Below are 23,122 nucleotides of genomic sequence, written 5' to 3' on the forward strand. Positions count from 1 at the left end.
CGAAATGTCCCGCTGAGATATTTTATTAGAACAACTTAAAATGTTCCGACTTTATTAACCTTATCCACAGCTAGCACAAGGCATTGCTCTGCCACACTAATCCATTTAAGCGAGACCCGTGGAAAATGTCACTCTGACGATCCATTGGTATCATGTAACAAAATGTCACGTTGATGTATGTATCATTAACTAACATCACTAGCACGGAATTGTCACTCTGACTTGTCTATTTTGTTTTGCTTTTTTCAGGAATGTCACTCTGACATATCTAACTGCGCTGAGGAATGTCACTCTGACATATCAACCTTACATTGAGTTATGTCACTCTGACATATCTAATTTGTAGCCTATTGGTATGCAATGTCACCCTGATTAATATTGCTAACTTTACTCACAGTTTTGCATTTAAGTTTGAGAACGTTATGATGTCTGCCAGCTTTATTCATAGTTGGCATAAATATTTTACCTCGACTGTCCATCTTCGACCGACGGTCATACTGGTACACAGCCACAGTTACCCGTACACTTTGGCAGCTTCGGGCCTACGCTAGTCCTATCGTAGCTTTTCTCGTTGGTCGAACTTTATGCATGTTCGAAAAACAATCCAGTAAATCCGCGGTCACCCGTTCGTGTTATGACTTTTGGAAACTATGATTCACATGTTTCCAACCTCGCTCTGCTACCATTTGTTCTTACGTAAACAATAATCAATCTGAAACAAGGATTTTTTGGTTCTCTCTGCTGTATTTGTCGATCATTTTACGGATTAACACGCCATCTGTAAACTTCTTTTCTTCCTTTTCTTCACCTTTGACCCTTAATCACAACTTTTTTTATATCTCATAGCGCCCTCTACCCTCGTCTTTAAATCCTTCAGAACAGATATCTATAGCAGTTGATTATTAAATATGTGCGTTGTTACATAATATAGATTCTATATTAGTGCAAAATACATAATATGGATATCTATAGCAGTACATTATTAAATATGTGCGTTGTTACATAATATAGATTCTATATTAGTGCAAAATACATAATATGGATATCTATAGCAGTTGATTATTAAATATGTGCGTTGTTACATAATATAGATTCTATATTAGTGCAAAATACATAATATGGATATCTATAGCAGTACATTATTAAATATGTGCGTTGTTACATAATATAGATTCTATATTAGTGCAAAATACATAATATAGATATCTATAGCAGTACATTATTAAATATGTGCGTTGTTACATAATATAGATTCTATATTAGTGCAAAATACATAATATAGATATCTATAGCAGTTGATTATTAAGTAATATAAATTCTATATCAGTACAGGGCTACACGATATGGATATCTATAGCAGTGCACTGTTATGTAATATAGATCCTATGGCAGTGCGCCATTACATAATATGGATATCTTATGGCAGTACACTGTTACATAATATAGATCCTATGGCAGTGCACCGTTATGTAATGTAGATCCTATGGCAGTACACTATTATGTAATGTAGATCCTATGGCAGTAGGCCTACACTGTTACATAATATAGATCCTATGGCTGTACACTGTTACATAATATAGATCCTATGGCAGTACACTGTTACATAATATAGATCCTATGACATGGCACCGTTACATAATATAGATCCTATGGCAGTGAACCGTTACGTAATGACATAGTAGATTCAGAACATCGTTTCACAATAGAGATCGATCTATGGCAGTACATCGTTACATTGCATGGATTGTATAGGTCTTGTCTGTATAGGTATAGGCCGTGGTACTGCACAAATCGCCCCTGATGTGGCTGTTGACGTGCAGTCCTTCGAGTTTTGCTAATGGTGCTGCTGACTTTCCAGCATGAACTTGATGGAGGCGGTGTTTGGTGCTGATTTCAGATCAGGTGGGAGTGGGTTTCACTAAGGAATGGTTCGAGGATAAAGCGAATATTTATAACAGTTCTTTTGAGCTTAAGGAATTTTATAATTCAAACTGTGAGATTGACGTGTAGTTGGTTTGTCTTTGTCTTCAAGAAGGTTATTTATGTTGCTTGGAATTAGGCCATGAGTCTCTTTATATATGGTAACAAGTCGTGCTTTGATCCTTCTGTTTTCGAGAGTATCCCAATTGAGATCTTTTAACATGTCTGTGACACTACTGAAGCGACTATAGTCATTTTTGACGAACCTGGCAGCACGTCGCTGAACTTTTTCCAAGGATTCTTTGTGGATTTGCTGATGAGGGTCCCAGATTACACTGGCATATTCCACTTTGGGTCTAACAAGAGCTTTATAAGCTGTTTCTCTTGCCGATGATGCACAATTCCAAAATTTTCGTTTGATAAGACCAAGGATTTTATTGGCACTATTTACCGACTGGTTGATGTGTTTTGACCAAGTAAGGTCACTTGAAAGGTCGACTCCAAGGCAGGGATGGTGTTTAACCTCTTGAAGGATGGAGTCACCCATTGAGTACTCATGATTTGGAATATTCTTCTTGTGAGTCATCCGCATAATGAAGCATTTTGATTTGTTGAATCTCATCTGCCATGCTGACTCCCAGTTACAGAGTGAATTTATGACTTTTTGAAGATTGTCACAATCACTACGGGAATTTATTTGTCGGTACAGAATTAAATCATCTGCAAACATTCTTACATCAGAAGCGACACAGTCGGGTAGGTTATGTAGACTAGGAACAGCAGGGGACCCAAAACTGTTCCCTGTGGGACTCCGGAAAATACAGGAGAACTTGTTGATGACACCCCGTCAATAATGACATTTGAGTTCTGTTGGATAGAAAATCCTCAATCCACCTGTTGGTATTGTGTCTGATGCAAAGATATTCAAGTTTCATCAGGAGGCGTCTGTGAGGAACTACATCAAATGCTTTGCTAAAATCCATGATACAGAGATCTACATGACCTCGATTTTCCAGTATTTGAGTTAAATCATCTACAAGTCCGGCTAACTGCGTTTCACATGATCTCCCGCAACGAAACCCATGTTGTTTATCACTAAGTATGGAGTATTTATCAACATGAGTCATCATATTACCAACAATGACATGTTCAAGCTGTTTACAGATAATACTTGTGAGGGAGACCGGGCGGTAATTTGATGGAGCAGATCTGTCACCCTTTTTAAATACAGGAGAGACATTGGCCTTCCGCCAGTCACATGGAATTGTACCAGTGGACAGAGATTTCTGGAAGAGCTATAGCTTACTAACAGAATTTACGATACTTGCTACTTGGCGAGGCTGTAAAACTATGATTTAAACGTCACTTTTCAATCAAATATGTTTGAGAAATAGAGCGTATACTAGTCATAAGTTAAAAAAAAAATATAAGACACGTTTGCTAATCCCAATTTTAAAATGGATGAAGCACATCGGAAACCGGACGTGCCAATATCGGGGAATGCTTTTATTTTTGTTTGAAATAATCATTTTGCCTGTTCAGACTGTTTCTCTCACCAATATTATAAGCCCAGCTGCGCAACCCTTCATTCCTCCCACCATAACAAAAACTGTGTTGTCAAATAAAATCATTCCCTCTCATATGTATGCCGCTACCTACAAAACAAGCTTGAAAGGTTGGCTTAACAAGATTACAATTAACTACCTACATCATGTACACGGCAGCCAACTACAGCACTGCAACTGCTGAATATTCAGTGCCTGCGCAGCCGGCTTCGGGAATCATGGAGTCCAATGATCAATCCGCATTTTGAAGATTATAATATATCCGATGTGACGTGAGAAGATATGTTAACGTACCGCCTACCATATATGATATCAGTCTAGGTTAAGGACACAGACCGACCGTCATGTGAACTGCCTTTCAGGAAACTTCTGGAATTAATGATTCACAGTATATTGTTATCTTATAACCTTTTACAAAGATAATATACTAATCGCGAATTACTATTTTAAATCGGGTATGTATAACTTCATTCTTCTGTTAGGTTTTGACTTCATTTCCAGGCGTATTGATCCTGAATAATCTACAGTATTCTCTCAATAAGTTTCAGGAAATGTTTCCGAAAATAAAATTATTTTATGCTATAGGTACTACATGAGTCACGCTGTGTCGTATTTAGAAATGGCTTACACCACCCATCCCCGCCCCCTCCAACCATTCCGACACATTTGTTTTCTCTAAATCACAATTCCGTCATACTGTTAGCTTTTTTTGCAGTTTGTCGATTCCTATCTTTGTAGGCCCTATTGAACAAACCAATCGTCTGAAAAACAAAATACCCTTAAGTCTTAGTTTCTCTCTCAGCTGATCGACATTAAGTCCACCCCGTCCCCTCCGCCAAAGGAAAATTGTCCTTTTAGGACTTTTACAATTTTTAAGTTGCCTTTGTCAGCTCTCCTCGCAACCTTCTCTCAGCCCATCTCTCTGTTTATGCTACCCCCGGTCCACTTTATGCTACCCCCTTCCACATTATGCTACCCCCCCCCCCACTTTATGCTGTCTTTATGCTTTATACTACCCCTTCCACTGTTGCGGTACATGTAATGCATAACGCAAGGTTACCAACATCTGAGTTATACATACATTATCCTCCGGCGCCCGGGCGATGGGGGTAGGGGCAGCTTTCATGTGAATTAACGAATTCCATAAACCAGTATACAACTTTTAAGAGATGTAAACCCATGGCGAATACATGTCCGTACAAGTTTTTCTTAGGGGTCGATTTGAAGGTATGGACTAGCGAGGGATGAGTTAGTGAGGGGATCTCATGGGAGAGCTGTGACAAGGGGTACACCTTCTCCCCTTTGAGAAAACTTTGTAAGGCTGTTTGAAAACGAAATGGTGCCACTTTTTCATCTTACAAAGACCAATCAATATGTCAGTAGACATACATGACTTATCTTAATTTTATTGACAATGATGAAGCTTTAAAGAGATTTTATAAAATTGTACACATCTCATTATTTACACACCCAAGAAACCCCATTAAGTTCATATTTTGCACGTACAAGGTTTTGGTTACTTTTGCTGTTTTTCTTATGGCGTTTATGTTGAAGAGGGCGTGTCCATTTTCTTTTTTTGAGAAATTTTGGGCATAATTATGAATGCCAAAGTGCTAAACGAAGCGATCTTTGCAAATTTACGAAGAACGTTTATTTTCAGGAAATGTTTAAATATCAGTAGACCTACAATTATTTTTTTAACTTGTTAAAATGATCAAACTTTTAAAAAACAACTATGTTGTGATTTCATTGGTCTTTAACATCTATAACAATAAAATGCTTCATTTCGAATGTTCCAAAATTCACTTTATAATTTGACAACAATTGGACCTTCGTATTGTGAACGACGGCAAATTGTATGACTTAATTGTAAATCTGAAGCTTCAAATGTAAGCACTTTTCGGTATTACTGAAGGAACATGTGACAAGAGACTGACCGAAGTCAGTCTCTTACATTCATATTTAGGTTATGTAACCTAAATAGGCAGCTATATAGTAGTATTCCCGATCTTATAATACATTGCTGAAAATAAAAAGAATTTAACCGACAGTAAATTGAGATTTGAACGATCAAAGTGTATACAAATGGAATTGGGTTGGTGATTTTGGGGGTTTTTTCTATTAGTTTTATGTTCTTTTTGAATTAATTATTGTAGGCGGGAGCGAGGCTCAGCAAAATATTAAACCGTGAAAGACGGCGAATTTTGATATTCTATCAAAGTGTAAATATGAACTCGCAGCGCCAAGTTTCAACGTGTATGTAATGTTCTTTGTTTTCTTTCTTTTTTTTACAAATTACCGTGTACATTTTCGATTAATAAAATATTTTATAACTTTAACGTGTACAATAAATACCCATATTTTTTGGTAAAAGTTGTCAATGAATTTGTAATGTTTTACTCTGAAAATGTGAAGAAGAAAAGCAATGGAAAGTAAATGTAGAACATTTTCTGGTGACACTATAACACATTAGATAAAATGACAGCCCTTGTTCAGCTAATGTGTCTCCTAAATAATAATATTCAGCGGGAGCGATGTTTCTCGGCCCGCGTTCAGCCGATGAGAGCCTTACACAATATAAATTCATAATCCGTAATAGCGCATACATTAATGAGCACGAACCGTGGCAATTTAAAACATCTATTTTTATTTTTTACAGACGATTGAGTAGAGAGGATGTTCAGAACATTATTCCACAAAACATTCCACGGTTACCGTCTATAAATTGTATCCAGTTTTATATACCATACTGTAGAGATACAAACTCCCTAATTGCTAACCCATTTTTATATTTTCCGCACCTGATGTCGTTCGGAGACTATATCTAATTTCAGTTTTGCATGAGAATAAAAAAGATAATTTTAAAATTGGTTTCCGCAGATTTTATTCATAACGTTTTAGAATATATATATATATATATATACATAACGTTTTAGCATATATATATATATATATATATATATATATATATATATATATATATATATATATATATATATATATATATATCATGGCCAAATTAGCATGCCATTGTCTTAGGCAGCTTACTTTGATCCCGGTACGTGTCAGGCAGAACAAAGAAAAAGTAGGTAAACATATCTTTGTTTCCATGACTTGAATATGTTAGCATTTTGAGTGGTTTTATCGTAGGCAAGAGACGATAGGCTTTTGTCCACCGTTAAGTGGTCAGAGCATACATTCATCGTTATAGTTTTATATTATGAACATTTTTACTGAGTAGTCGCAGTTTGATGGAGAATCCGGTTCAGATTTAACAGCGAAACTTTAATAATTCGATATAAGTCAACTCTATGGTGATATGAACTCTTAACCTATTCCTCTTATCCTAGGATAATACCCGCACAGCGAGTATTTGTTCAGTTGTCTGATGATCGCCACCCTAAGGGCGTGAAACTCCGAGTAACAACTGTACTTACCAAGGCATATACTTATATATTTAGGCTCTGCGATTATAGCATAGAGCACTTTCCTTGCAGTCCTGAATCTTTATCTTGATATATATATATATATATATATATATATATATATATATATGTGTGTGTGTGTGTGTATATATATATATGTATATACAATATATGTATATATATATTAATTTATATATATATATATATATATATATATATATATATATATATATATATATATATATATAATGAATGTGTAGCAAGCGGTATGGCAGATATATAGTAAATAAATAAAGAACAACACACCAGAACAATTCCACTTCTCGACCGGTTTCGTCCTTTTGGGACTCATCAGACGAAGGTAGGAATCGAACCCCCGGATCTTGTGTCACAGTATGACACAAGTGTCGTCAGAAGCGCCTAACAAAAGGTTACATATTAAAGTGACAATTGAATATGTCGGTTTTAAGTTGACGTTGATGCTGGAATTGTTGCTAACATTCCTCAAAATAACCGGGAGAGCATTCCAGAGTGCTGGGGGCAGCAATACTGAAAGCACGTTTACTGTAAACAATTCCTTAACATTTATTCACCGAGGCAGTAATAACTGGTTTGAACTTCTCGTAATACGCACATTTTCTTTAATCGTTAAAGACCTGACCAGGTAATCTGGGGCTCCACCATAAACACAGCGATGAACCAAGGGTTAACATTTTAAAATCAATACGCGATTTAACCTGGAGCCAATGCAATTCCTTAAGTATTGGGGTCGCAGGATCATACCTGTTACAGCAGGTGATTATTTTAGAAGCCATGTTCTGGATTTTCCGAAGGCGATTTAAGGTATATAAGTCGGCAGCCCAACAAATAAGGAATTGCAGAAATCTAGCCTAGAAGTCCCAGTGGCCGTCTCAGTAAGGTAAGAACGGATGGAGTTTATATGCCTTAAGCTAATATAACAAGACTTCATGACATATGAGTTGTGGGTATCATAGACAAAATTGGAAATGAAAACGAAAACCAAGATTTCTGGCATGATCTGAAGGACCAACCACTGTGCCACAAAGGTTAAGGGTTATGTCAGGCACAGGATTTCGTCTGGATTTTGGAGAAAGAACCAAGAATTCAGTCTTATCTTTGTTAAGTTTATGTCTATTTCTGATCATCCAATTTCTGATATCAGGAAAAGTAGACTGCAGGAGATCTGTTTTGCAGGAGATATCAGAAGGATTGTGCAAATTAACAGTAGTTCAAATTTGGGTGTCATCGGCATATACATGGAAATCGACATTGGATATGCCATCAAGTAAATCACAAAGTATAAAGTAGAGGGCCTAGAACACTGCCTTGTGGAACCCCACATCTCAAATCATAAACAACTGAAACGGCCCACATCCATCAGACAATGACTGCATTTAGGATTAGGATGGGACATCGAACTTGTGAAATATCCTCTGAATATCTATATGCATAGGATGTCATTTTCTTATCGTGTGCAATGCGACTTCCACACTTTACTTAAGTCGATGGTCGTGTGTCCAAACGGTAAAACAATGTTAACAATGCGTTTCCAAACACTTTACTTAATTCGATTGTCGTATGTCGTAATGGTAAAATAATGGTATGCGTGTTCTATAGTTTACTTAAGTCGATGGTAGTATGCCCTGATGGCAATCCATGGTGTTGCAGATCTCATCTTCTCCATGACGGAAGTGATTGTTGGGTTACTTCTGAATGCTTCTATAGTTGCCATGCATCTTTGTTAATAGGCTTGAATCCAGTTTTTAACATAATAGTTTAATTTATAGTTTTGTGGAGAACGATATTACCTAACCATCACTATTCTTTCATACAAGGCATCAAATTTCGGCCAATTTCACCACTGACTGGCATTGTCTTTTCAACCTAACCCTCAACATGCATAATATTTGTCTCAGCATTCTCTACACAGTATCGTACCGCTTAATTGCTCCTTTTTTTATATACCTGATGACAAGCAGAAAATGGCTGAACACGAGTTTTAGGTTTTTCGACCTTTGACCTCTGATGTAAGACCTATTATTATAGGTTAAATGATCAGGCACCTATACCCACCAATTTTGAACTTGCTCGGACTTACAATGTAGGGGAGTTCGCGACACCTTTTCGAACATTTTAAAACAAATTGATATTTGAACTCAATTGACCTTTGTCCAAAATCTGCACTATTTTAAATTCGTCTCATAATTCTTTACATATCGTACGCGTGTGTTTTAATGCCTGTTTCCTACATGTTGGCCAGCAGAAAATGGTTAAACACCATTTTTTTTGTATTTTTTTTTTAACTCTGACTTTTGACGTCATCAATCACGAAGGCATGAGTTTACATTGTCAGGCGCCTACCCACCAAGTTTGAAAACATCCCCCTATACATAACATGTAGGTATATGAGATAAAAATGCGTCTTCAAACATTTGACTTCAGTCGATGGTCGAATACCTAATGGTCAAACAATGGTAACCGTAATGCGTGTTCTACATTGTGTGATATTAATGATTTACATTCTTTGGTCCCTATACTGAAAACATCAGATTTGGCTTAAATTAGCTGACAACCGAAACTCGGTGTGAGCTAATACTTTGTACAATGATACCCTATGGCTCAGGGATGATGGTCACTGTTGTTTTTTGTAATTTTAACATATGTCAATGAAATTGATAGAGCCTAACTACTTATAAACTCTAACTTAACTTTCGTCCCGAGTACTACGAACACAGGATTGTCGGGAAGCAATTAGCAGAAATTGCAGAGTACAATGATTATACGATGACGAAAAATAATTATAATTTATAAAATTTTTGCTTTATACATAAATTATAATATAAAAAAAAAATCCCTTGATCAAAGAATCGTCGACCAAAAATATGATGTTCTATATCTTAAATGAGTGATTTGCTAATATTACAAACTCAAAACAAAGCTTTATATATAGTTTTATCAGATTCATTACAAAGCACGCACAGACTATATGTTTGCTGGTTATTTGTGTAGTTCACAAGATGGATGCCTTTCTTCGATGTAGGATTTTACCAGCGACACGAAAGGCTATAATTTCGTGTCAGATGTGGAATTAATTATTATCGCAGAGTAATGATCTTGTTTGGTTTTATACCAATAAATTCTTTGACATAAAATGTTTATTTCGCAGGGTTAATGCCGTAAGTGATAGTGGCATATAGTCCAGTCCAGTAGAAGTAAGTTGTTAGCAGTGTAATTGTCATAGATGATATGAGATTGTCGGTAATCTGCACACATATTACAAGCATGCTACTTAAAGGTAGTTAGTTTAGGCCCCACATTATAAGCACACTTTAAGTGCTAGAAGTTTTCAAAAAGTACTTTCCTGGAGGTCTTTACTCTCCAAATTGAGCTCAGACATTTTTAAGGAACACACAAGATGAATGGATGTACCATAACAACTCCCTGGTCCCAGTGAGCAAAAATATATTGTTTCTTCCAGGTTTACACTCAATTGTATGTGAAAAATTATTTGTCTTGACCTTGACGAATGGTCTTTCCAATGAGCACAGCAAACGACTTTTCCTCCAACACTAATGAGATACTCACCTCGTGAGAAATACCTGAACTGGCGTTTGCATATTGGACACACACCTCTGGCAATAAAGAATGATAATAGTAGAAAAATTGAGGTATTACGTTTGGGAGTTGTATAGTTTTTGGTAAGATTGGATTTGATGAAACGGATGAGAAAAAAATAACACAGTTGAAAAAATAGCAGCACAATCTAAAGCATTACATTGAAGAGCCACGTCAACTTTCAACAAATTGAAATGAATGTAATGGATTGAAGAAACCCATTCGCTTCAAATATGAAGTAAGCCTCGTCTTTAATTTCATTAAAAAATATCACCTTTTCTTCACTTTTGCACATGAAAGATAATAAGACCAAACTATAAGCAACTATACATTGTTACGTCAATGGAACTACTATTCAAGCAAAAATGAAATTTGAAGTTGTCTTGGTTATAGGCTATTCATGTTATTTATACAATTAAGTACATTCTTTCTGTACGCCAGATCTTCCCCACTTCTTTCTCGTTCATAACAATGTCTCTCGTTCATAACCTTTGGTGCGAACATTTTGCCAAGTTTGTGCACAAAACAGTCGGCAACGTCAGTTTCATGTACACACGTATAATGACAAACATACATTTGTATGGATCATTGTATAGCATTGAAGGAAATGATATAGTCTTCTTAATATAATATTGTTGTTTTACGGAACTTCAAGTGTCAATCACTGAATCAAAGTTATCTCATTAAGAGAAAGCTCGCTTTATGCCTAGTACGGTAAGTAAAGAAATCCTTCTGAGAAGCAGATTAGACCGTACTAAAAAAAAAAGAAGTAAAAATGCCTATCCAGTATCATATATCATGACTATTCGGGTTATTTTTCTTCACAATTTTTACATCTAATTGTTTGCTATCACTATGAACTAAAGCATCTAAATATCCATTGCTAACATATATACTTCCTTTCCAATTAGGAAGGTGTCACCTTTTCATCAGATAAAGTTAACAGTGTTTGTCATCTTTGATTTATTGCCATGTTTTTCTATCTAGATTGGTCCAACACACAAGTTCATCACCCAGGCTATAGTTGTCATTCCTATGAACAATGGACTCGGAATTAACCATAACAGTTTATGAATCTGAATATGAACATCCAGGCGCGGCGGAACGGAAAAATTATTGGGGGGGCTAATGTGTGGAGACTATCTAAGCGGAGCGCCACCATCGGTTGGCGCGGAGCGTACAAGAAAATTTTGGGTTTTTTCAAACCCCCAGATGGCCGGAAACGGCACTTTCCGAGTGTTTTATGCTGCGAATACCTAGCCCTAAAATATGGGTCTCAAGCCTGCAATTTCTCAGATTGCACGTAAAAGTCTGTAAAAACATTGTAATTTGTATATTCGATGGTTTTTTAAGAGAGTAGCTATTACTCGTAGTGTACTCGCAAAGATGTTTTTGAGTGTAGTAAGGGCAGTGGCGGAGCTAGAGTATTGGTCAGGGAGGGCAAGAATGGTCTGTAGGGGCGCTTTCGACGCTATCTAAGCGGAGCGCCACCACAGGTTGGCGCGGAGCGTACAGAAAATTTTTGAGTAAAGATACTCCCTAGATTGCAGGAAATGACCCTTTCCGGGGCCTTGCTAATTTGCAGATAAACGGAGAATAAATAGGTGTCGTCGCCATTTTGTCGGAAAATTACACCAACAGAATATGACAAATGTCAATAGGTATATGAGAGCGCAATAAAATAGTCAAAAATCGCGAATAAGTAAAAAGTAGTGAAAAGCTGAAAAGGGCGCCAGCAGTCCATTTGAGTCCGTCAGGGGGGGGGGGGGCATCCGCCCCCTGACTGTATATATGGACGCTCCGCCATTAAGTAAGGGGATGTTGGAGAACTGGCTGAAATGAGGCAAGTCATTGGCCTAAGATGAAGTTGTGTTACGCTTATCGGTACTCACACTCACTGCTTCCACTTTTCTCTGGGCGTGAAGACGCGGTTGGGGTGACAATGTGGTCTATAGCCAGGGGACGGGCCGAGGGTCCCCCAGCAATTACTAAAATTATTACACCTATAGAGTATACGTGTGCATCGGACAGATCGACAAGTATGCATTGAAAAATGGGCAGATGCACGTTTCGGAGCCTTGGTAAATATTGGGGGGGCTTATCATGCATTTGCCCCCTCAACTTTTTTATTGGGGGGGCTGAGCCCCCCCAAGCCCCCCGGTTCCGCCGCCACTGTGAACATCCCGTAATGTGTGACCATTTCCTTGTTGATGTTTGAATGAAAACGATTGCTTGAGCTCAACGTGTTTGTTTAAAAGGTAATTCTAACTAGATGATATATGCTTCAGAAAACTGCACAAAAAAATGTTGCCGCGCAAAATGTGTAAAATTAGACTTTGTATCTCTATCACAGTATACTGAAACATTTGCTCTATTATGAGGGTACATTAAATATTCTAAATACAATGTAATAAGGAAATAAACCGATTCTATGTCTTGGCCAACACGTATATCAAATACTTGCAAACCGTGTGACGTTAATATACTTTGTTCTATACCTCATCCAGAAAGAGGGACAAATGTTTCATGGTAAATATTTGACTAGTTCATAAGTAACTAATATAATAATTTAGCATTTGAATTCTGAGCTATACCAAACCAAACAAAGATGACATTTGTCTTCTTATCTTATCGCTAAGTATACTTACTATAGAACCCTCCACCCGAACCTATAACAAAAAAAGTTGCATAGTGATATTATGAACAACATCTGAAATTATTTTGGGGCTTTTCCACGATAGCATATTTAGAGAAATAGAAAATATTATTCCAGGAATAGTAGGTGTTAGTAATTGGCTCCCATTTACAAACGGCTTTAGGGCATTGAACTTTGTCTATCAATAACTTATCAGGACGAGGGTATGTTTACTGACGGATTATGTTATCATTTTGACGTTCATTGCGCCTTATAGTTTCTATTCTTCTCCCTAGGAAGGGCTGTAGTCATTCCCTAATAAATAGTAATGGTAAAGGTCTTGGTTAAATTAAACTTACTATAGTAAATGAAGAAGCCTTTACTAGGTACGCCTTTTCTTTCTCAGTAGCTCCGACTATAAACACTCTTATTATCAGTTTTAATATATGAGTTACTTAAGCCGCATTGATGAGGAGGGCGGCAATTAAAATCTGACCCTGCGCTATACATACATCGTGTACAAATGAAGTACAGGCTCTGAGCTTGGATGCCTGTGAAATGCCGAAAATCCGGACCTGCTGTGAGAAGGGAGGGTACTGCAGTATGTTGCCTTGGTCTGAGGTTGACAGGTTAGGAGCTGACGAAATGTGAGAATGTGAGGGTCCGCAGGCACCATACCTGCCTATATTTGTGGACCCATATATTAACCCTGTTGTGTAGGGGGTGCAGAGGTCATTTGAGGTCAGATGCTTGTAGGAACACATGGCGAATGTTCACACCTGCATACTGAGTCCTACTCGATGTGTGATCAAACTTTGGATTGCATGGTGAGATCCCTGATAGGAGCCAATAACGATGCTGGAACCTGTTACATCTTAATAGATAATGGGAGAAAACGAGAAGGACAAGAAAGGAGTCGGGGGTCATGCACACATTACTTCAACAAATGTAGGTTTTATTGATAGGGTTAGGCATAATATCGACAGCATGTGGTTCATATCCTCTGCAAAATTCTGCGCGTTTTTAAAATCATTACCTCAAAAATAGCAATTTCTGGAGATATCTTCAGATCGAATTTAGCATCAAATGTGGCACCATTTTGCATCTAGCCCATCCTCCGTATGCGAAAATTTTCCAAAGGGGAGGGGGGGGCACCCCCTCCCCTTAGATGCCCCCTCCCCTTAGACCCCTCCCCCAGGACGGCGATCCGTATCCACCTAAGTGCCCCCATCAAATGCTGGTGCCCCCCTGTGCCCCCCCATTCTGAAAAGTCTGGTGACGCCACTGTTACTGTAAAGTGATAGTGGAGTGACATTTTAGACTATATATATGCTTTCGTAAAATCGACGTATACTGTAGCCACTCATCCTACTTGGTGGCGCTTTGCTTGTACGGCAAGAAAGTACCGACGCGGAATACAAACACTACGTCTTTGGTATAATTATATAAATATATATATATATATATATATATATATATATATATATATATATATATATAAATGAATTACACCTGGCATCATGCAGGCCATTTCACCTGCCCACTTCTGTTCTCAAAGCTAAACTTTCTTCTTGTCGTCGTATAAGTTTACAACGCAGCATCAGGTCAATACTTTCGATGTATTAAAAACATAGAAATTGAAATAGGAAATACGACGTCATGCGACATATTCTGAAGCCACCTATCCTACTGGTGACGCTTTGCTTGTACGGCAAGAAAGTACCGACACGTAATACAAACACTACGTCTTTGACAAAACTCAAGTGATACAGTTGACATAAATCACTCGAAATTGGTGATATCGTGTGCCGCATTTGGGTGCCAAAATCGTCAAAAATATGGCAGTGGACAGATAATTCTTAGGAAGCGATAATAGAAGCAATTACAAAGGAATCTAATTATTTTACTAGTGTCGTCTGCTCAGCTGCTGTATTGTTATTCACTGGACCCTGGATATAGTTAGCATAGGCATTTCCTTTCGGATGCGATATGACTAAAGCCTGATGACAAACATTATACCCAGGCACATTTTACTGAAAACTATATCCCTAACGATAGATCCACATGCCAGCATAACATGGAATGACGGTTATGATGTCCTGGGCTTATCACTAACAATTCAATACTAGGGAAATAGGGTACTGTCCACTTTGCAACATTAAACTGAGAACTGAATGCACAGACTTATATGGAAGTATTACACAAAAGTAGGTGTGTGTGGGAAGGGGGTCGGGGGGGGGAGGGTTGCTTTTTCACGGCATTTCTAGTGACAACTATGACACTATTTGAGTGAAGCACTAATATAATAAAAGAAAGAAAACAAAATAAAATAAAACTGTTAGCAACTGCTTATCCACTAAAGAGCCTGTGTAGGAGAATGTGTAAAAGTAAGTTGGCCTGACGTTTCGATCCTAGCAGGATCTTCTTCACAAGCTAAATGACAAGTAACAGTAACAGAAAGTACAAAAACACACAATGAATACAGACAGGTTAATGAGCATGGTGAACACAAAGATATAGATGTAAGGGTATTAGTAGACGAGGTGTGGAGAGAAGAAATAAGGAAACCAACAGGGGAAGAGGAGAGGTAGGAGATAAACAGTGGAGGGACAGAGAGAGGATTAAGGGAAGGGGGAGGGAATAAACTGGAGAAGGACAAAGACAGAAAGGTGTGGAGAAAAAAGAGTGAAAGAGAGCTATGAGAAGAAGAGTGATGGGGGGGGGGGGCAAGGGGAGAAGGAGGCGGGAGAGAAGAAAAAGTTAGCCATGTCCTTCCTGAATGTTGAGCCCATGAGGTTGAATGGTGCGAAGGCGTTGCATCCACAGCCTCTCTCTGCTGATTCGTACTAGGTCAGGACGGCTACCTAAGGATTCAATCCCCTGTAGGGACATGTCGTTAATAGTATGGTTGGGAAGGTTAAGGTGTTCTCCAACTGGGGTCAAGAAAGAAAACAGTTTGCCTTATGCCTCTCAGATACCGGACATGACACTTTCCAAACATTAAAAGTTGCACAAAACACTCCACTTACTCGAGTCATTAGAGACGATTTTTTCTTCTTCTTAAAGTTGGTTCTTAAGTCAGGAGTATAGTACTTACCACTCTGGTCGCCATAACATGTCTCTGTTGTGCAAAGTACAAAAAGCGGATAAAATCAAATTCAATTTCAAAGTTGAAGGCACAATGTATGTACAGGTGCGTATCCAGGGGGGGGCGTTGGGGGCGCGCGCCCCCCGGGTAAGGAAAAGAGGAGAGAAAAAAGAGAAGAAAAAAGGGAAAAGGAGGGGGAAAAAAGAAAAGGAGGAGAGGAAGGAAGGGAAACGAAAAGAAAAAGAGAGAAAATGGAGAAAAGGAGGGAGTAGAAGATAGCCAAGACCTCGGGAAGAGAAAGAGGAACAGTCATAGTTAAAGCGCTGATCCCTATTATATACACATGGTAGCCAGTGACAGATCGAGGATTACGGAGGGGGTTTGCGCCTCACCCTACCCCTTACACCGACAACTCCATTTTTGACGTTTCCATTTTTCCTCTCTCACTAATGTATCTATATAAATACTATATATGGTCTATCATAACGCGTGTGTGTGTATGGACGTCTTAAAGAATTGTACAATTGTGCTATATGGAACCAACTGTGGCTGGTCTTGAACTCGACCGAGTCGTCGGGCAACATGACGCATTTCGGGAAGGGGGCGACCGCCCCCCCCCCCCCGAGCAAATTTTCTTTATGACATCGCTAGTAATTTCAAAATAGACAATGCTTAGATGCAACTTACAAGGCCTGGGAAGTGTCATTTCCAGCGATCTGGGCGGCATTTTCGGCCAAATTTTTTCTTGTACGCTTCGCGCCAACTCATGGTGGCGCTTCGCTTAGATAGTTTGCCTACAGGCTTCGCCCCTCTCTTGGCAATTACTCGCTACACGCCTGTTCGAATTTGTAAAGCAAAGAGCAGATATACACATCATATCAGTGAGCATTGAATGCATGTTCCACGATGAACAGCCTCAAAAACTGTCTTTGTGTGTAGTCAAAGGCGTAGGAGCCCAATTGGATTTGGGGGCTGTAAAGACTTGTCCGAAAAAAAGCCAACATTTTTCGCGCGCGTTCAACATATCGATGCCAATATCATATAAGCAAGCATGGGTCATTACATTGCATGGCATCGCTTACCTAACGGTCCGTGAAAGTTGCACAGTATACCGCCGGATGCTAATGTAAACAACCAAATGTCTTATGTAGATGGAGAAAAAGCATACAGATCCATTTATGTCAAAACTCTCTTTTACAGTAGTAATGTCGGCCAAGCTTAGAACCTTATTTTAATTACCAAGGAGATCATTTTTAAGCTATTCATTGATATTTATTTTTCTTTCAGTATAGGTGCCCGAAAAAATGGTTGCGGGGGGGGGGGGCTGCAGCCCCGCCTCCTACGGGACCTACGCCTATGTGTGTAGTGTTCGGTTCGATATACCTGATATCGGAAATATCTGCTATTTTTCATTCCTTGCAACCAAGTTTTATAATAGCCATTATAAGAGGTTGCAATATTTCTACACCAATAAATTAACTGTGTCGGAATTTTCGAAAATTTCCTCACCAACATTCTTCATCATACTTTCCTCTACTCGTGCAATTTTGACCTGTCTGTTAGGGGTTCCAGGAGGTTTTTCTATATTGGTTGTCCATAGACTGAATTTTGTGCAACATTATGGGTATGTTTAAAAGTGATTTTATTCACGAGAAATGTGAATTTTCAAATTCTCAACAAATAATGGGCTTAAAACCTTGAAAAGTGGGGCTTTCGGATATTGTGGGCCGTGACGTAGAATTACCTACAAAAGCAATGATCCATAGGACATGCAATGAGGTCGAACATGATGTGTGACTGGTGACAATCTTCAAAAAGGTTATGGATGGAAAAAAACTTTTGGGAAATACTTGATTCTCAGGCAAAAGTGCACATCTGGTTGGTCATTTTCAAGCCCGAGAAGTGCCATTTCCGGTGATCTGGGGGGGGGGGGGGGTATCAAAACCAGAAATTTTCTTGTACGCTCCGCGCCAACCGATGGTGGCGCTCCGCTTAGATAGTAATTCGCGCCCCCCGGGTTAGAAAATCCTGGATACGCGCCTGTATGGCGCGCCATCAGTCTCAAATCATGGGAGATCGACTTATACCGATTTAAATCGACATATACCAGTTTCCTTCGACATATACCAGTTTCCTTCGACTTATACCAGTTTCATTCTACATATCATCGATTTAAATCGACATATACCAGTAGTATGATAAGTAAAATAAATCGATGATAAGTAAAATAAATCGATGATATGTCGAAGTTAACTGGTATATGTCGATTTAAATCGATGATATGTAGAATGAAACTGGTATATGTCGAAGGAAACTGGTATATGTCGAAGGAAACTGGTATATGTCGATTTAAATCGGTATAAGTCGATCTCCCATGATTTGAGACTGATGGCCCGCCATACGCCTGATGTATGAAGACGTATAAATGATCTGGCTTTTTGCCGTACAACTAAACTGTGCTAAAGGTTGCCAAAGTCATTCCTTTACTGAAGATGGTGACTCTACCCCCCCCCCCCCCCCCCACGAGAATGCACACACGTGTGTTATCTTGTTTAAACAAACTTCTGCATGGTGGATCTGAAAAGAGGCTCCGGCAGTTTCTTACAAGTAATAACATTTTTATGATTTCCAGTTTGGTTAGGGAATGTCACTCAACAACCCATGCTTTGTTAGAAACTGTCCTCAGCTTGATGTGGGTAAATATGTTAGGTTATGTCTTGACCTCAAGAAAGCCTTTGACATGGTCGACCACTCTATTCTTTTGAAGATATTATTGTATCACTATGGGGTTCAGAGATAACAAACGTTCAGCACACGGACATCTGTACTGGTATAGTGTTTAGATACTATAGAAAACACCAATTCGTGGAACGAATTTACCGATTTCAGAAGGCCATATGAACGAATTTACCGATTTCAGAAGGCCACATGCAGATGGGAAGATATTTTAACCCCTAGTGATCGAATGTTGTACATGGTGTTTCTGTTGAATAGAAAAGACAATTTGTGTAAAGTTTACTTCACTTTGAGAGAGTTGAAACACCCAAGCTCATACAGTATATTAATTACATCTGCTCTACTGTATTAAAAATAAACATTCTGAGGATATGTGTTTGTCTCCCATACACTTATATGTGTTAATAATTAGTTGTACATGTATATATATATATATATATATATATATATATATATATATATATATATATATATATATAGATATATATATATTTATATATATATATATATATATACATATGGTGTGATGTGATGTGATACGATGTATTGTGATATCATATAAGATGGTATGATATGATATAATATAATATAATTTGTTTGTCATTTACACAGTTACCAAAGGTTCGTCACACGAAGATGAAGATACTCCAAGGCCATAGTTACTCCGTGTTGTTCTTGATGAGTATGGTAATCATGGTAACAGGTTACGACGGCAACTGTGTCATGCAGATGAATCCCCACGAGACTTTTCTCGATTGTTCTCGTAAGAATATCGTAGATGTTCCGACTGACATCCCGCACTCAGTCACGAGACTGTCTTTCTTCGCTGGAGAACTTCATCGATTGTCTCCAAGTCCTTTCCTTAAATTGACTCTTCTCAACTCAATCGATTTTCGTTGGAATAAAATTAGCGTCGTTATGCCTTTTACCTTCAACTATTTACAGGAATTGACGCTGATTGATCTATCGAGGAATTTCATATCTGGGATCGATAAAGGTGTATTCTTCCGTTTAAAATCGCTTAGGCAGTTATTAATGAGTCACAACGTAATAGAAGAGCTAAGAGAAGAATGCTTCCAAGCATTGCCTAGGCTCGATGAACTTAATTTATCTTCGAATCGTATCTCTCGATTGGTTCATTCACCATTCGTTCAACTCCCAAACTTAAGAACGCTTGATCTATCGTTTAACAAGGTTATCAATATTTCACAAGGATTTTTCAATGGATTGACAAACCTCTCTACATTAATTCTCAATAACAATGCATTGGAACATTTACGAACTGATACATTCAAGCGATTGCCGAACCTACAATATTTGTATTTAAGTGAAAATGACATCAACGTCATCGGTGAGGTCATGAGTGGCTTCTTCTCACTGCGAGTGCTTGATTTGTGTTCAAACAATCTTACGGCAATCAAGAAAAGGAGCATACAGAATATGAGATCTTTGGAACGTTTAAGGCTCTCTGGAAATAAAATTGGAATTATTACTACAGGTACGTTTTCTTCGCTGAAATCACTCAAGTTATTGCAAATCGAGAACAACCGAATCAAGAGGCTCCCGTCTCGTTCTTTCAGTAATCTGACCAACTTGGAACAACTGTCTTTAAGGAGCAACAAGATAGCGACGGTTGAACCAATGGCTATCCAAAATTTACCAATGTTGCTTACTCTCGACTTATCTAATAATGAAATTAACACGCTCCTGACAAAATCTTTCATGGAACTTCCACATTTAAGATCACTTGACTTATCTTATAACCACATCACAATTATTCAGTTGGGGTTTTTTCAATTTCTTCCACGATTACAGACGTTGAGTTTGTTTTGCAATAAGATAAAAATGATTGAAAGCAATCAGTTTAACGAGTTGAAGACTTTGCGTTCCTTGGAATTATACAACAACAGTATAAGTAGCATTGCTCCCTGTTCATTCTGCGGTTTGATCAAGCTTAGAACCCTGAATTTACAATTCAACAAAATAGCGCGCATTTCTAAAAACAGTTTTAAAGATTTACGTGAACTTAGAATACTTTGGTTGTCACATAATCAATTGAGCAGGATTGGATATGGAGCTGTGAAATATCTAACAAACATCAAGCATGTCTCTCTTGCACACAATAATAAAATGAGAATGGGAACATGCACATTAGCCGCCATGAAGACTCTAGAGGGACTGGTTCTAGAAAATACAACAGTCAACTTCGCGGTGACATTATTCGGCAACATCTCATTCTGTAAAGTAAATGCTTCTGAGAATGGAAGTTCTGACATATATTTGAATAAATTAGATACTTTAAACTTGGTTGGAACAGGCATGAGATATCTGTCAGTGCCGGCGTTTCAACGTATGCCCGCATTGCAAGAGGTCGATCTACGTGATAATATGTTATCAAGCATACCGTCCGAGTTTTATATTCAACATCCGGGTGTTTTACTTCATTTACATGGAAATAAAATGAAGACGCTGTATTAGTTTTACAATTTACAAAAGTGGCAAAAACAAAAACAAAAGAAAGGTACCGCATCGAAGGCACAGTAGCACGTGACGGTAGTATACTAATAAATGATTTGTAGTAGGCAGCTGGAGTAAAAGTATCTTTTACATTTTACTACATCTTTCAGTCTGTAACAGCAGTGAAAATCTATATACATGTTCCCAGTTTAAAGCAAAACAACAACAGATAAAACAACAACAGCATGTACAAAATAAGTTTCCAGATTGTTATTGTGGTATATTTCTTTTCGGTCGGGTCGAAACTCTACTTCATGAAAAAACGTTACCAATGCCAACATAATGATACTATTTTGTCCCATTTTATCTGCACAATAATCAAGTTTGTTGATCGTTTGTTGATAGATCGTCAGTAAACCTCAGATATAGGACAACAAACAAAAATCTCTCTTGGGAGAGTGATTTGTGACTTGCTTTGAAATGCTCATTTCTATGAAGTATCAAGCTGACCATTACCTAAAATCCTAAAGTAATGATAGGGTATTTCAGTGGCGTAGGAAGGTATTTTTGAGTGGGGGGCTGAAGACCGATGGCCGGCCTGGGGGAGGGGTCTAAGGGGAGGGGGTGTCCCCCTCCCCTTTGGATTTTTTTGCATTTCCAGGTGGCCTCAGATGCAATTTGGTGCTATATAGCACACTTCAACACCCACTCCATTTTGTAAACTTAATTTTGTGTTTTCACCTGGCCTTAGATGCAATTTGGTGCTCCAAATGAGATTTTTTTTCTCATTTAGAAATAAAAAAGGGGTTTTCTGACTTGCGAACCGGGGGGGCGGAATGATACTTCCGCCCCTCCACATTTTTCACTGGGGGGGCTGGCGCCCCCCCAGCCCCCCCGGTTCCTACGCCCTTGGGGTATTTTAAGAAAAAGTCGCACAGGAAAGAACATGAGCACGAAAACCAAACTACTGAACGACTGATCCGCTCTCAACCCCAGTCCCCTTGCATCGGGACTGTGTGATCATCGTCGGGTGTGCATCACCATTCCCCTCGTAATGACAGGGTTATCCTCTGCGTATAGGTGTCCTATATCCAATTGGTAGGATATGAAAGTAGAATTCAACTCGAGGAATGGTGTAAACAAATTTTGTTGGGGACTAAGTTGACAGTCTAGCTGTTCTTGCTGTTTGCCTAAGTAGGCCTAACTGCTGATTAAGAAACCGAAGATGCAACACGACAGAGGCCTTGGTTGTGTGCCTACATTCCATGCAAACGACGATGAGATTTAATGTTTATGGTAAATGTATATATGCATCCTTTTTGAAAACTATGAAGTAATAAATTGTATTTCATGACAAATTAAAGTATGCACATGTGAGACACCATGCATCACCGAATGAGGCATCTGTGAGTTACAAAATGGAGACAATGTAATATTCCAAAGAAAGATAATGCTTTTATAGGCCCACATCTATGATGGTGCCTTGTTCCATTAGAACTTTAATATTTTCTTTAATAAAAGCATGTACGTAGTAAAAATGAGAAGAAAAGCATGTCAATCATTGTTAAGCGACACATTTTTATTAAAAAGCCTGTAACAATATTATTGGGGGGGGGGGGGGTTGGTTGATATTTGGATAGATCTATTTCTTTTTCCATGT

The 23,122-nt window shown here is 38.3% G+C and overlaps 1 protein-coding gene across 2 annotated transcripts; it reads left to right on the forward strand.

The window, feature by feature from the left end:
• Positions 1–1,535: 1,535 nt before the first annotated feature.
• On the forward strand, positions 1,536–21,906 carry LOC139978834 (uncharacterized). 2 transcript variants are annotated; one of them, XM_071989354.1, is made up of 3 exons: positions 11,615–11,629; positions 12,722–12,804; positions 19,618–21,906. In XM_071989354.1, exon 3 carries the CDS (start codon positions 19,642–19,644, stop codon positions 21,481–21,483), a length of 1,842 nt encoding a protein of 613 aa, XP_071845455.1. In that variant the 5' UTR covers positions 11,615–11,629; positions 12,722–12,804; positions 19,618–19,641; the 3' UTR covers positions 21,484–21,906. The 2 variants fall into 2 exon arrangements, with proteins under 2 accessions (XP_071845454.1, XP_071845455.1); XM_071989353.1 differs by lacking the exons at positions 11,615–11,629; positions 12,722–12,804 and adding an exon at positions 1,536–3,940.
• Positions 21,907–23,122: the final 1,216 nt, after the last annotated feature.

The sequence above is a fragment of the Apostichopus japonicus genome, chromosome 13 (assembly GCF_037975245.1).
Source record: "Apostichopus japonicus isolate 1M-3 chromosome 13, ASM3797524v1, whole genome shotgun sequence".
In the NCBI taxonomy this organism is placed as follows: Eukaryota; Metazoa; Echinodermata; class Holothuroidea; order Aspidochirotida; family Stichopodidae; genus Apostichopus; species Apostichopus japonicus.